General features: G+C 36.9%; 3 protein-coding genes across 3 annotated transcripts; 1 reads left to right on the top strand and 2 right to left on the bottom strand.

The window, feature by feature from the left end:
- Positions 1–79: 79 nt before the first annotated feature.
- On the bottom strand, positions 80–1837 carry LOC106791248 (coiled-coil domain-containing protein 51-like). The gene is made up of 3 exons (XM_014756760.1): positions 1795–1837; positions 1262–1682; positions 80–1193 (listed from the first exon to the last, which is right to left on the bottom strand). Exons 2-3 carry the CDS (start codon positions 1385–1387, stop codon positions 441–443), a joined length of 879 nt encoding a protein of 292 aa, XP_014612246.1. The 5' UTR covers positions 1388–1682; positions 1795–1837; the 3' UTR covers positions 80–440.
- A 59-nt stretch (positions 1838–1896) lies between these two features.
- Positions 1897–4365, top strand: LOC106791247 (GDP-mannose 4,6 dehydratase). Its single transcript, XM_014756758.1, has 7 exons — positions 1897–2048; positions 2179–2421; positions 2510–2702; positions 2773–3005; positions 3077–3292; positions 3372–3440; positions 3525–4365. Exons 1-7 carry the CDS (start codon positions 1995–1997, stop codon positions 3585–3587), a joined length of 1071 nt encoding a protein of 356 aa, XP_014612244.1. The 5' UTR covers positions 1897–1994; the 3' UTR covers positions 3588–4365.
- Positions 4366–4386: 21 nt separating this feature from the next.
- LOC106791234 (forkhead box protein D5-A-like) lies at positions 4387–6199 on the bottom strand. The gene has a single exon (XM_014756734.1). It carries the CDS (start codon positions 5224–5226, stop codon positions 4387–4389), a length of 840 nt encoding a protein of 279 aa, XP_014612220.1. The 5' UTR covers positions 5227–6199.
- Positions 6200–13779: the final 7580 nt, after the last annotated feature.

Genomic DNA, 13779 nt, shown 5'->3' with positions numbered 1-13779 from the left:
TTTTTTTTTTTTTAATTTAATTTAATCATTCAATCATGTAATTTAATCAAAGAAAATTAAATTTATACATAGTTAAAACTTTATATCGTTATAATACACTTCTGTTTATTAATGTTAAGATACATTAATATAAAAATATAAAAATAAGAGAAACTTATAAAAGGACTCAAATAAATTCGTTTCTTGAATTAGTATTTCAACTAATACGAAATTCATATATATAAAGTTCTGAAAATGTTGATTGCTTGTAATTTTTGTATTTTTTTTTTCTTTTCTGTTATTTTTTGTGAACCTGGATTCATGAAACGTATTACTCTTCTAAATTAAATATTTAATAAAATAAACAAAAATAGATAAAAACTTATTTTAGTATCGCAATATATTTAGATATGCGGAAAAAATAATATAGAATGAAATGTTTCACCGAAAGTTTAGCTTTTTTAGGAACCAAATAAAGTTCTTATGCTCCAAATAGCAGTAATTACATAACAACTCCATGTCGCATAAGTTTTCCATGTGTCTTGTGATTGCTTTTCTACTTGGTTTGGAGATTTATTACTAGAAATTTTTTCATCGAAATATTCTTTTAAAGAATCAATATTTTTCTTAAAGTTAGATTCATAAGATTCATTATTGTTTTGCATAAAAGATACAACTGTCTTTATGTCCTCTGACCTTTTATTTTGATATATCAATGAACATATAATTGATAATATTGCGGAAGTTATAGTTGCCAAGATAGTTACATATTTGTGTTTATGAGAATTCATTGTTTGCGCATCGTGATATTCTTTAATAGCGGTTGTTAAATGTAAAAAATTATCTTTTTCTTCTTCTTCTAATAAAATTAATTTGTCGGTAATTATACTTTGTTCTCGAAGACTGTTGTTTTCTTCCATCGTCAATTTGACGTATTTGGGATCTTCTCTTTTTGTGCTTAACATCTCGCTATATATTTCTTTTATTTTTTGATTTATTATAAATGCCTCTTGACGAGTACAACGTCTCTTTTCTTGACATTTGATTAGAAGATTTTGTAATGAAATGACTTGTTGTCTAGCTTCCTCTACGGAATGTAGACCCGTTAATTGTTGATACCATTGCCACCAAGTAACGAGTTTGTGTGGCATTGGTTTTTCTGATTTCAGTGGTACCGCTTGAAATTCCTGTACAATGTTTAAATTTTGGATATGCTGAAATCGGGAACATATAATCAATATCATATAATTTTATATTAAATATTTGAGTTTTATATACTTACATTCATAAGTTGATCTTTTGTATTAACCACTGCGTTTTCAAGCTTAGCACTTACATTGTTGAAAGTCTTACGTCCATAAAGATATTTATTTACGAAGTTTATAAAGTTTTGAACATTACTTTTCATGTTGATTAAAAGACCTATTACCGATGATGATGTTTTGGATACTTTGGTGATACCAACTTTGCGGTAAAACAAAGACCCTTATACTCAGTATTACCACTATGAACATTTGCTTTAAATTAGCACAAATTGTTAGAAATCTCCTTGGCAAGAAAAAGTTTATTGTGGAAAATTAGGGAGATAATGAGTACACATTCAAATATTTCGAAATATCTTTTCTTTCATTTAATACTTTCCACTTACTGGGGTAAGGGAACATCATTGTATTTGCATTTCGCTGCGCCATCTGTTTATGTAGCTAAAGTGAACAAATAAATATTATGAAATACTTGTTTTATAGGTATTTTGATGACCGATAATGTTTGATAAATGTAAGAAAATATGATAAATTAAAAAAAATATCAAGTTACATTATTGTCAGCTAAATTGCGCAATGTGTCGACGTAGTTAGGCAATTTGATCGATTTAAATTTTCGATATATCGATAGTTGAATCGTTATGCTATCGAAAAGTTAATTGTACATTTGTGTTAGTAATGGTTAACTTATCACCATCAATGCTGATAAACACTGATAAAATATTAAGAAGTATTAATTAATATTTGTTTAAAATGGCAACCGGAGACGATAGACGCGTGGCACTAATTACGGGTATTACTGGACAAGTAAGTTTGCATTTGGTACAACAAATGTTTATCTGTCATTTTTTATCTATTATTATAGATTAATCTAGAAATTTTAGACAAGACAATTCTATTTCATTTAATTACCAATGTGTAATTCTTGTCATTTTAGGATGGTTCTTATTTGGCTGAATTTTTATTAGAAAAGGGATACGATGTGCATGGTATTATTAGGAGAGCAAGTTCCTTTAATACTGCTCGTATTCAGCATTTATACGAGGATCCTAAATGCCATCGTCAGGGTAAAATGAAATTACATTATGGAGATATGACAGATTCGAGTAGTTTGGTCAAAGTAATCAGTTCGGTGCAACCAACTGAGATATATAATCTTGCAGCTCAAAGCCACGTTATGGTTGGTATAAATATCATTGAGTGTCTCCGTAATAGCCCAATATCGATGTATTTTTCTTACCTAACTTATTTTATGATATATTGTTCAGGTTAGTTTTGAAGTAAGCGAGTATACAGCAGAAGTAGATGCCGTGGGTACAGTGAGATTATTAGACGCGATAAGAACGTGTGGTTTAGAAAAATCTTTAAAATTTTATCACGCATCGACTTCTGAACTTTATGGTAGGGCAGTAGAAGTACCACAGAACGAAAAAACTCCATTCTATCCACGTTCCCCATATGGTCAGTGCATTCATTATTCCGGAGAAGAGTTTTCTATTTTTTTTGACCTTATCATTTATTATACTTTTAGCATGCGCCAAATTGTATAGCTTCTGGATCGTAGTCAATTATAGGGAGGCTTACAATATGTTTGCTTGCAATGGTATATTATTCAATCACGAAAGTCCTAGAAGGGGGGAAAATTTTGTAACAAGAAAAGTTACAAGATCTATAGCAAAGATACATTTGGGGTTGCAAGATGTTCTTGAATTAGGAAATCTCGACGCTAAAAGAGACTGGGGTCACGCTAAGGATTACGTAGAAGTGAGTACTTTATTTTCTCTCGAGTACTCTAATAGATAGCTATTAATTTGATTGAAACACACGCGTTGCAGGCAATGTGGCTTATGCTTCAACAATCAACCCCAGACGATTATGTTATAGCCACGGGAGAAGCTCACAGCGTAAAAGAATTTGTAGAGGCTGCATTCCAGTACGTTGGACGTACTATTAAATGGGAAGGAGAAGGGGTTAACGAAACAGGGAAAGACGCGGACAGCGAAAAAGTATTAGTACGAATTAATCCGAAATATTTCCGACCTACGGAAGTTGTAAGAATCCAATAATAATGCTAATATGAATTCAGACAGATTCAATTAGCTTTATCTATATTCAATATCTTTCGTTTAGGATGTTCTCTTGGGTGATGCTACTAAAGCCAAAGAGAAATTTGGGTGGAAACCGACGATTACATTCGAGGTTTGTTTCCATTTACGATTGGTCTGTTTTATTTCGTTAGAAAAATTGCACTTGATCCATTTATTGTTTATTATGCTGTTGCAGGAATTAGTTAAAGATATGATGGACTTCGATCTAAATCTAATGAGAAAAAATCCAAATGCTTAGTGACATTTTACTTTAGCATAGATAATTACGGAAAGGTATGAAAAATGTCCTATATCTTTGCATATTGTGTTACGTATGCTATAGCATATATTTATTATAAATAATTAACACGCCAGTGTCACACATTACTGCATTTATATCTACAAAATAAGAATAGTCAAATTGTAAGGTAAGAAAGTTATAGGATTCTTTTTCAAGTATTATAAATTGTACAACAAACGCGGACTAGCATGAACGCGATCGATCGTTCATTTACAAAGTAGTTTTTATATAGAATTTACGCAATACAAGAAACACAGACATTCATTTGATAGCATTTGAAAAAATAACGCGTTCTCTTTTATCACATTTGGTATGAGTCAGTAAAGAGGCGCGAGTATGCTTGCGTGCGCGTGTGCAAGGAACCGATGACTGTTTATAAATTGATTTAAAAGAAACTAAGGCTTCTTGCGAGGCGTGTATATAAATATAAGATATTTTTTACTAAAGCTTAACATACAAGCTCTGCGCACAAACGGTAAGAGAAGCTGCGTATCACCGTTTTATTAACTGTCTTCCACCAAAGTAACGGCTTTCACGTCGTAGTTTCATTTGTACCTAATATATGTAATTACAATGTAATCTATATTGTATATTGTACGCTAGCTTTGTTATACATTTTAGTCCTCTGTATATAGAAGAAAAAAAACGAAAACAGCAACGCTATATGGAAGAAATGGAACACGTTCTTTTTCTCTCTTTCATTTTTTCTCTTTCTCTTTAATAAATAGATATAAGAGGATTTTGTGGTAATAAAAATTTAACTTTTAGCCTCGGGTGTTGCTTTCCTTAAAATATTATCGATCGTAAACATGGTCGATTTAACGCAACGTTCCGAACCACTCGCGTAATCCACTTCCTTCTCCTTCTCTACGTTGTTCTCTGTGTTCCGAATCTCAACGGTATCGCACCATCTTTCGATATTTCCTCGATCATCGTCTAAAAGTTGTAAAAGAGATCTTCGGGATTCCTCTTGACTCTGTAAAAAGGCTCGTTGTTTGCGAGTTCTCCTACGCCTGTAATTACCATGCTCGAACATTTCATTGGCGGATGGGTCGAGACACCAATAACTGCCTTTACCTGCTGTCCCCCCATGTTCTTCGTCTTCGTCGGGATTACTCTTGTCGCGTGGTATCTTGACGAAGCAATCGTTCAAACTGAGATTATGTCGAATACTATTTTGCCAACCCTGTCGATTTTCTCTGTAATAAGGGAACCTCTCCATGATGAACTTGTAGATACCGGATAGAGTAAGTCTTTGTTTCGGTGACGAATTAATAGCCATAGCTATTAAAGCTATGTATGAATAGGGTGGTTTCTCGTAACGAGGCGAGCTGGTGTTTACTTTGTAACCGATCAGAGGTAAAGTCCAACAGGAGAGATGGCGAGGACTGTTCATGTTCGTGCTGGTAGATGTTCGAGTAGTCTCCAATCTCAACATTTCCGGGACCCCGGGAAAATTGTAGTAATATTCGCTTGATAAAGTGCAGATCGTTGGTAAGATTTCTGTAGTCCAATTGGCAAAATTGTTGTTCCCCGACAATTCCAAATGGAATCTTGGATTTCTCGTTAATACAAAATTCCCATTTGATTCCATCATTGATCGTTTGATATCTCTTTATCTCTCTTTCTCTTTCTACATCGAAGGTAAAACGTTTAACGTGCCAGCACGTCGTTCGCGCGAGACTGGCTTTTCCGCGATCTCCGACTCGTTCAGCTGATTCTTCTAAGCTCTTTAGGGTCTTTAATTTGACAGGGAGAGATCTTAGAGGTTGGTCCAGCCCCGCCCATCGCAGCTTTTCAAGGAACGTTCTCGTTTGGTGTTCGCTGACGATGAGAAGGAGGTGGACGCTTTGGATCGGTCCAGGAGCCCCACGACTAACATGTTTTATTACTGTTTACACATATGCTCTTCTAACACCCACGCCGCCAGTTACCGAGCCAATATGTAAACGCAGTTGTGGTAATTATACCGAGAAGGCGTTCGCTTTCTTGGAAACTCTTCTTCTTCTTCTTCTTCTTCTCCCTTGCGTCGCAAACAGCAGGGGGACGTTGCTTTGAAAAAATTTTCCAACACGCCAACGACCTGTATTTTCTTTTGACTCCTTTTATTATGTACCCGATGCTTGTATGATATGAAAAGAATTACAAGAGACAAATCAAAGTGGATATGGATGGATATGGATGAAGGCTAACGTATTCAAACTATGTTCGGCATCTTCTCGAAAAACAGAAAGATAAACGAGGGAGAGCCTTGTCTCTTCCAAAAAACCGCGACGATTTACTGCTCTCCTTTAAGCCGACCGATTTTAGAATAATATCTCGAAGCACATCATAGGGAGTAATCGTTATTTACGTATTCGCGTTTCTCCCTTTCGTTTTTATTAGTACAAAATTAGTCGGATTAAATGAAATCAATAAGAACAATTACCCGATCGAGCTACGTTAAGTTCAAATCTTTGATTATTGATAAGATCTATGATGGCGGCGTCTGTCGTATTCTTGACTTTTGATTATTGTTTTTGCGACGTTTACGACTGCGAGAAAATTCACAGCGCATTCGATTTCTATCCTAGGGGGATCCTTTCTTACGATTTTCTATGCGCCCCGCGTCGTTATTTCAAATCCAATGTAAATGATTATTTAACAGGATTTCATTCTTCACATTAACAATCATTTTTGACTCGATTGTTAAGTCATTTTTAACATCTTCCCTAAGATTATACCATTTCCAATCACCTGTCTTGTTACTTCTCTCACGGTAATTGGAAAGTTAATAATGTAAAGACAGGTAGTCCGACTAACTTGAACCTTGACTTTAGCTTAGGTATATTTGCTAGACGTTTAAAGAAATGGCAAGGTAAATATATTTCTATAACCATGCGATAACTCTATCGGTTTTCTTTGTACAGGAAGCTGTGCTAAATGGCGGATTTAAAGATGTATATATGTATATATGTAAATGTCTACTTAATCTATTGATTTCCAGATTAATTTCCAGTTCTTGGAATTTCAGGAACTTGGACATTTCACAACTGATTATACCCAAAATGAAAGACTTAAATATTCGCTTCTGAAATGTTTTTTATTTGATTAAAACCTTGATGATTTGCTGAATTTCTTACAGCTAATAATATGATAAAATTATTAATTAATAATGATCTTATCGCGCCGGTATCTCTGTGACTTTTTTTTCTTTACACGAAGAAAGTTACATTTTTAATTGGAGAGTCAAGTATATATAGGTTCGAAAGTGAACAAGACATATGCACCAATTAATACGTTCATTCCATGCCTGGAGAAACCTTTCATGACATTCGACAATGTCAACGTTTTATTTAACGTCTATTGAATCTTACTTGTAAAGTATAAATGAGACGTTTCACGTGATTTTTCTCTTCACTTTATTCGTAGACATTTAAAAAAAGGTTTTTCGAAAGTAACGAGTAAACCATGTTCCAGGCTATGTAACTATGTCTAATCGGGATTAAATATGTTAATGCGCGTAATTCGCGTTATACAACAAACGATTACGAAGTTAAAAAGAAATGTGGCACGTTACACGGAGAAAATAAGAACTCATGTCACGAACATCATTTACAACATTTACTTCACTTCCTTCGTTCTAACAGTTCTTGCACAATTTAGATACCACTTAGAAAAAGGGGGCTACCATTTTTTAATATAATATGAAACGAAAAAATTATAACAGAAAAAAATGAATACCATTTATTTTAAGGATAATAATTAAATAAAAACATTTGTGTCCTGCCTCTTTCGCGAACACGTATCCATCTCCTATTATGAATCGTGGAGAGATTCTAAATGGCAAGACGATTATCGTTGGCACATCGGCACGTCGCAAGGAATACATAGACACTTGGGAGAAAGTGGAAGGTATAGGCGTCATCGTTTGAGTATTTGGCTGTTGTATGGACGATAAAAAAAAAAGAAAAGAGAAAAAAGTGTCGACAAGACGATACGAGAAACTCTCGCTGAGATACAACGTTATTCACTATTTTCTAGAAGCCTAGCTATGTATCTCACTATGGTACGTATAAATGTATATAGAAATATTTCCTTAAATACATACAAGAAAGGCTTTTAAACGTGGACCTTATCAATTATTGACCCCCATGGATTTTCATGTGGCAAATCAGCCTTTCTCTCTTTCTATTAATGGCATTTTCTCGAAGATTTATCATAATTTTGATTGAAATCAGAGCTATCGAAGAATTCAAAAGAATTTGCTTGTCATGTTAGGAAATGATTATTGCCTGATAATGAACTCGATGACGCACATTTTTTACAGCTGGGATGAGTGAGTCGTCGGCGGAGCTTGCGAAATTCTAAATGATGTACGATGCATCGTCATTAGCGAGATCAATTAGATATCGACGACGCGCTGACACGAGTAGATGCAATTAGGAAGATCGATCCTAGGTATGGACAGGATGCAACGATCGAGGTTGGCCGATAACGAATCGCTAAGAAAATGAGTACGACCTTTTTTCTTCTTCGATCGTTGTAATCCTTGAAAAAAAAAAAATGAAGAAATCTCAATAGGAGTTTGAACAAATCAAACAGAGATCCACTTATTTCTTACACAATACTTTTTCTAACGACTCTATTGGTTATACGATCGATAAAATTTTTCCTGCATTACTTGCTACGGTGGTAACTTTCGCGCGAGTTCACACGCTAATACTTACAAAATAAGTTTTTTTTTTCTTCTTTTACACGTACGTACGTATTCGTACAAGAAAGTATTTCTCCTCGCGTGAACGGAATGTTGAATTTGTGAAATTCTCATAACTTACTTGTATATGTGTGCTCTCTAAAAAAGGAATGTATTTTTTGAAAATAGATCTCGTTGTCGCTCAAAGGCCATATAACCATAACCATAGCCATAGCCAAATGAGATATTCCTTCGCGAGCAGATATTTTTAATCATTCTACGAAACTTGTCGTAGAGAAAAAATTTGGTAATTAGGACGAAAATACAAAATAAATGCTAACTCGATGTTGAAACGACTGTGGTATACGTGGCATGTAGTTTATACAAGGTATTTTTGGCGAATTTTAATAGTCTGTCAGTTTGTAGTAACAGACGAATGGCTTGAAACAGATCGCTTTAGCGTCGTACCGCAAATACGCCTTATGTTAGGAAATAAAAACATGATATTCATGGCATGCATGGCGGTGCGGCCAAAAACAAAACGACTAATTATTATCATCATCATCAAATATAATTTCTAATGTTCATATTTAAAATAAGCCGAGAGTGGATCTCCTAGATAATAAATGCTCGTACCTACATACCTTTCGATCGTTATTGCAAATTGACGAGTTTGCGTTTGTGTAACGCTACGAAATAATCAATCGATTGCACAATTTTCCACCAGCAGTTCGAGCAACCCGCATAAGTTAGGAATGACAGAGGAATTAAAAAAAAATAAGTAACAAAAAAATACCTTCCTGTTTCCTAGTTTTAGACAAGCTGAAACTCAAACAGCTTTTTTATTGAACCAATAATTATAATATTTTTGGTAATTTGTTGTTTATTCGGAGAGTTCATTGACAGGAAGATCTACGTATATAATAGATACGTGGAGAGTTATTCGCTGTTGCAAATGACCAGCTGATTATTGCTATGTAAACACGGAAAGAAAGTGAACGTTTCGTGACGATGACCGTTCTAGAGATCTTCGTTGCTTGAGTGTCCGTCATTAAATATAGATTATTAATCAAAGTTAGGACGCGTGGCCGGGTGGTTTAATTCAATCCTTGTACTTTCATCAAAGTTCTAAGTTGATTAAGTGTTACAACTATAAGAAATAATTATTTGTTCACAAAATATATATAGATGAAAATTCGATATTATCTTAGTTGGTAGAAGGATTTACGAAAATTGGAAATATTAAAAAGAACTTCCCTTAAGGAAATTGTTCTATCGGGAATATTACGATGTGTACATTTTTGAAAGCAACCTATAAAAAAAGTGAAATCCACAATGTTCTATTGCGGCCTGTCGGTTTTGCGTCTAATTCGTAGGAACATCGGGCCAGAGTATTGTATTTCCTGGCAATAAAACTTGAAGATTTCAAAGTTGAAGTATCGTCATTCGAAAAAAAGAGAATTACCAAACGAGGATTATGTTGGACAATTCGAAGTGACCAAGTGCTTTCGAGAAAACCGGTAGGATTCTCTTCGTAAGTGGAAAGTTAATCGCACTAAACCAGACAAAAACGAGTCTATAAATCTTCCATAGAAACGTCAAAAGAGGACGAATTTGTAGAAAATCAAGAATAAAATATATAGAATAAAAGAAAAGAGATTAGCATCGAAAACATTGATGCACAGAAAAGAAGATGTTCGATGAAAATGTAATTTCTCTCTCTTTCTCTCATATATTATAGAAAAGGAAACCAGTGAAAGGAAGAGCATGATCTTCCCATAACCTCGGATCGAAAGAAAGTCAAAGATGCAACTGGCTAAATCACGTTTAAGCGTATTAATGGATGTTAAACGTTTTCCTACAGGAAGTTTACTTCTCTTACAACTAGGAAGAATATCTTCCATCATTCCGTTAAAGGTCAAAGCACCAAACTATTTTGGAATTTTACTTTAGATAAAAAAGAAAAAGGAAATTAGTTTTCACGCCTTGTTTCATGAATATTTTGTATAGACTAACGGTAATCTGTAGGCAACTCGTACGTGGTCTAATCTAATCTTCGTAGTTAATTGCGCAAGTTGAAGGCAATTCGATCGTTGTGCAAGGAACCCGTTTCAAATCTTCCTGCTTCGGAGCAACGTTTTTTTTATAAAAGATCTTGAACTTAACCGTAGCCTATTCGAGCATAAGCGCCTATGTATTCTCGCGATAGTGAAAGCGCGATCTTTCAAATAGTTGTTTTTCTTATGGGATGGGATAGAATTTTTGTCGATAGACGTACACGTTAACTTCCTGTCTTGTTGTTACTTCTTCCTTTTTTACATACCTAACTATTTGATCGTATCTTATTGGTATTTCCCTTTCTACGGAAGGATAGAGATACAATTTTCTATCTCGTTGCATTCAGATATAAAATAGATTTGGAGACAAGAATACTAAAGTAGGAGAGGTCGTCTCCTTCGCCTTGTCTTTTTTCTCGTCTAGGAGGTGGGCAACGAGGACGTCTCCTCGTTGGATCCCCTCCAAAAGAGAACTCAGGATGTTGTAGCTTGGGAGTCCCGTATAACTGAACACTCTTCCTCTATTTGATGCCCCTCCTCCACCTATTCGTCCACTTCTCTATGTATGTCTCTATGCCTAGGGCATCTAGAGGAGTCTAACCGGAGAAACGCATTTACTATAAAAGCTTCGCATGTTAGGAGTAATTCGTCAGAAGAGTGACGAACCGTAACAAAAACAAAGCAGCACCCAATACTCGGTGCTCCTTTTTGTTTGATCGTCGGGAACGAGAGGACTCCAGGAAATCGAGGATGCGGCTGCACGCACTGGTCAGTCTTCTTCTATCTCCAATTTTAACGATCTTACGTTAGGTGTGATTAACAAGTGCGCGAGGACAGTGCAATCCTCGAGGAAAGTGTGATTGTTGGTGTTTATTCTGTCCAACGATTAAGTGATTCTCTTCTTTCAATTTCAACAACGTCCTTGTCTCGATCTATTTGACGTTATCGGCTATGCTCGTAGTACATTTTTATAGTCTTCTGATAGTAAAGTCTCCATCGATAGAAATATTATTATTCATTTTATAAAGATTCGAACGTTATAAGGGAAAATTGTATCGTTCTGCTAGCTTGATGCTTTCGCATAATCCTTTGCGTGCGAGAAAGTGTATCAACTTGTCACGATAGGATCGGAAGGATTGAATAGGACATTGAATTATTCCACGTAATTACTTGTCGAGTGTGTCAAAAATATAATATATTAACTAATATTAAAAACTTCTTCTTCTTTTTACGATCTACAGTAAAGAGATACGAGAAAAAGGTCAAGATAGAAATGGTACTGTCGTCGTATACACGTCAAATAAAACGCATAACGCGTTTCTCTAATTATTTCAGTTGAATGGTATCGTTATTATCCTATAGCGTCTAAAGTCTAGCGTCTAGCATAATAAACGTATGTTTTGTATTTTAGGATCTCATGAATAACATTTATTTGATGATTGGTTTATTACATACATTTTTACGAGTATTGTTGGTATTCTACTAGCTGGCAAATATGTTGAGTCCTCTCATCACTTTCCACTAGATGAAATGGAAAGTTGTATAAGAGAAAAAAAAACAATGAGGGACAAATTCAGAAGAATATTTACATTTAATCAAAAAGCTCGGTCTTCCATCTTAATATTGATAGGCGATACTTGTTTGCTTCGTAACGAATATCTTGTAATAAAAGTATCTTCCGAAGAAGAGCAATAAAGAACCGGATGTAAGATGAAATTGCTCGAGGGTAAAAATCAAATGAGAAAGAAAAACGGAATGATGGCATACCTGTACTTTCGCTTGGTCCAACTTAATGGATGGACAAAGTTTCACGATCTTTCAGCTGTGAAAAAAAAAGAAAAAAAAAAACAAAAAAAAAGAAATAAAAGATGAGAGTATCGAGGGTTCTCTCGACCCAATTTCCAGAGACTTTCATTTTTGAATGACGCGCCGCACATAAAATCGCACGAGATGCTTAACATCATCGGATTCTCTCGGTGAAAAGTCGTATAACGTTAATTAAAAGAGACGCAGTGTAATCAGCCGAACAATTATCGTTTCTTCTTCCAATTAGCATTTTTAATTGAACGATCAGCGTTTACCGTTGTTTTTCTATTCTCCTAATATCAGCACCGCTAACTATTATCGTGCGAAAAGCGTATAATTATTCTACGGCTACACGTCGATTATATGTTCATGCGCGTAACTTCTGTCGAACTGCAGGTTAATTGGGCGTAAAACAAAGGCTTTTTATCCTTGACGAGTCAATATCTATATGTGTATTTTAATTCTGCGTAATTTTCAGGTATTGCTGGGATCCCTTTTCGTCGTCTCTATCATTGGAGATCCGATCAGAACGAAAAAAGAGTAAATTTCCTAATAAAAAATATATAATTGAACGATGACAAATCAATCGCGTATTGTTTAATTGTAAATATTTTTAGGGCACCGCCTAGTCCACAGTATGGCCCACCTGCCACTTCTTATGGAGTACCGAACGGAGGTCCTTCCGATTCGTACGGGGCACCACCACCACCACCCTCGTCGTCTTACGGCGCTCCATCGTCTTCTTACGGCGCTCCATCGTCTTCTTACGGTGCTCCTTCGTCGTCCTATGGGGCGCCTTCTGGAAATGGTGGTGGTCACGGATCCTTCGGTGGAGATTCTTACAATGGGGGAGGCGGTCATGGATCGAGCCATGGATCCTTTGGGGGAGGATCTTCCGATAGCGGTTACGGAGGAGATCATGGTTCGTTAGGTGACGATCACGGATCGTCATACAACGGGGGTGGCGATGGTGGCAACGGCGGCTATGGGGGTGGCGATGCTCACCATGGTGGTGGCGGCGGCGACGGAGGCTTCGGGGGTGGCGATTTTCATCACGGCGGCGGCGGTGGTGGCGGCGGGGGCTATGGGGGTGGCGATTCCCACCATGGTGGCGGCGGCGGAGGCTTTGGGGGTGGCGATTTTCACCATGGCGGCGGCGGTGGCGGTGGCGGTGGCTATGGAGGTGGCGATTCTCACCACGGTGGCGGCGGCGGAGGCTTCGGGGGTGGCGATTTTCATCACGGCGGCGGCGGTGGTGGCGACAGCGGCTATGGGGGTGGCGATTCCCACCATGGTGGCGGCGGTGGAGACTTCGGGGGTGGCGATAGCGGCTATGGGGGTGGCGATTCTCATCATGGTGGCGGCGGCGGAGGCTTCGGGGGTGGCGATTTTCACCACGGCGGTGGTGGTGGTGGCGGTGGCGGCGGCGGCTATGGGGGTGGCGATTCTTATCACGGAGGCGGTGGAAATGGAGGTTTTGATTCGTTTGGGGGAGGACATCACGGAGGAGGAGGCGGAGGATCCGCGCTTGGTCCTGTTTACGGTCCTCCGGCACCTTCCTACGGCCCCCCGCCACCGTCTTATGGTCCACCTGCTCATGATCAGCCAAAAG

Source organism: Polistes canadensis, unplaced genomic scaffold (assembly GCF_001313835.1).
Source record: "Polistes canadensis isolate GaletaPanama2010 unplaced genomic scaffold, ASM131383v1 scaffold_293, whole genome shotgun sequence".
Lineage (NCBI taxonomy): Eukaryota > Metazoa > Arthropoda > Insecta > Hymenoptera > Vespidae > Polistes > Polistes canadensis.
The sequence above is the reverse complement of the archived record's forward strand: the minus strand, read 5'-3'. Positions and strand labels throughout refer to the sequence as shown.

Coding starts and splice junctions, on each gene's coding strand:
- LOC106791248 (XM_014756760.1), bottom strand. CDS start 1,387: ATGAAAAGTAATGTTCAAAACTTTATAAACTTCGTAAATAAATATCTT. Junction 1,194..1,261: donor CAAAAGATCAACTTATGAAT/GTAAGTATATAA, acceptor TCCCGATTTCAG/CATATCCAAAATTTAAACAT.
- LOC106791247 (XM_014756758.1), top strand. CDS start 1,995: ATGGCAACCGGAGACGATAGACGCGTGGCACTAATTACGGGTATTACT. Junction 2,422..2,509: donor CAGCTCAAAGCCACGTTATG/GTTGGTATAAAT, acceptor TATATTGTTCAG/GTTAGTTTTGAAGTAAGCGA. Junction 2,703..2,772: donor CTATCCACGTTCCCCATATG/GTCAGTGCATTC, acceptor TTATACTTTTAG/CATGCGCCAAATTGTATAGC.
- LOC106791234 (XM_014756734.1), bottom strand. CDS start 5,226: ATGATGGAATCAAATGGGAATTTTGTATTAACGAGAAATCCAAGATTC.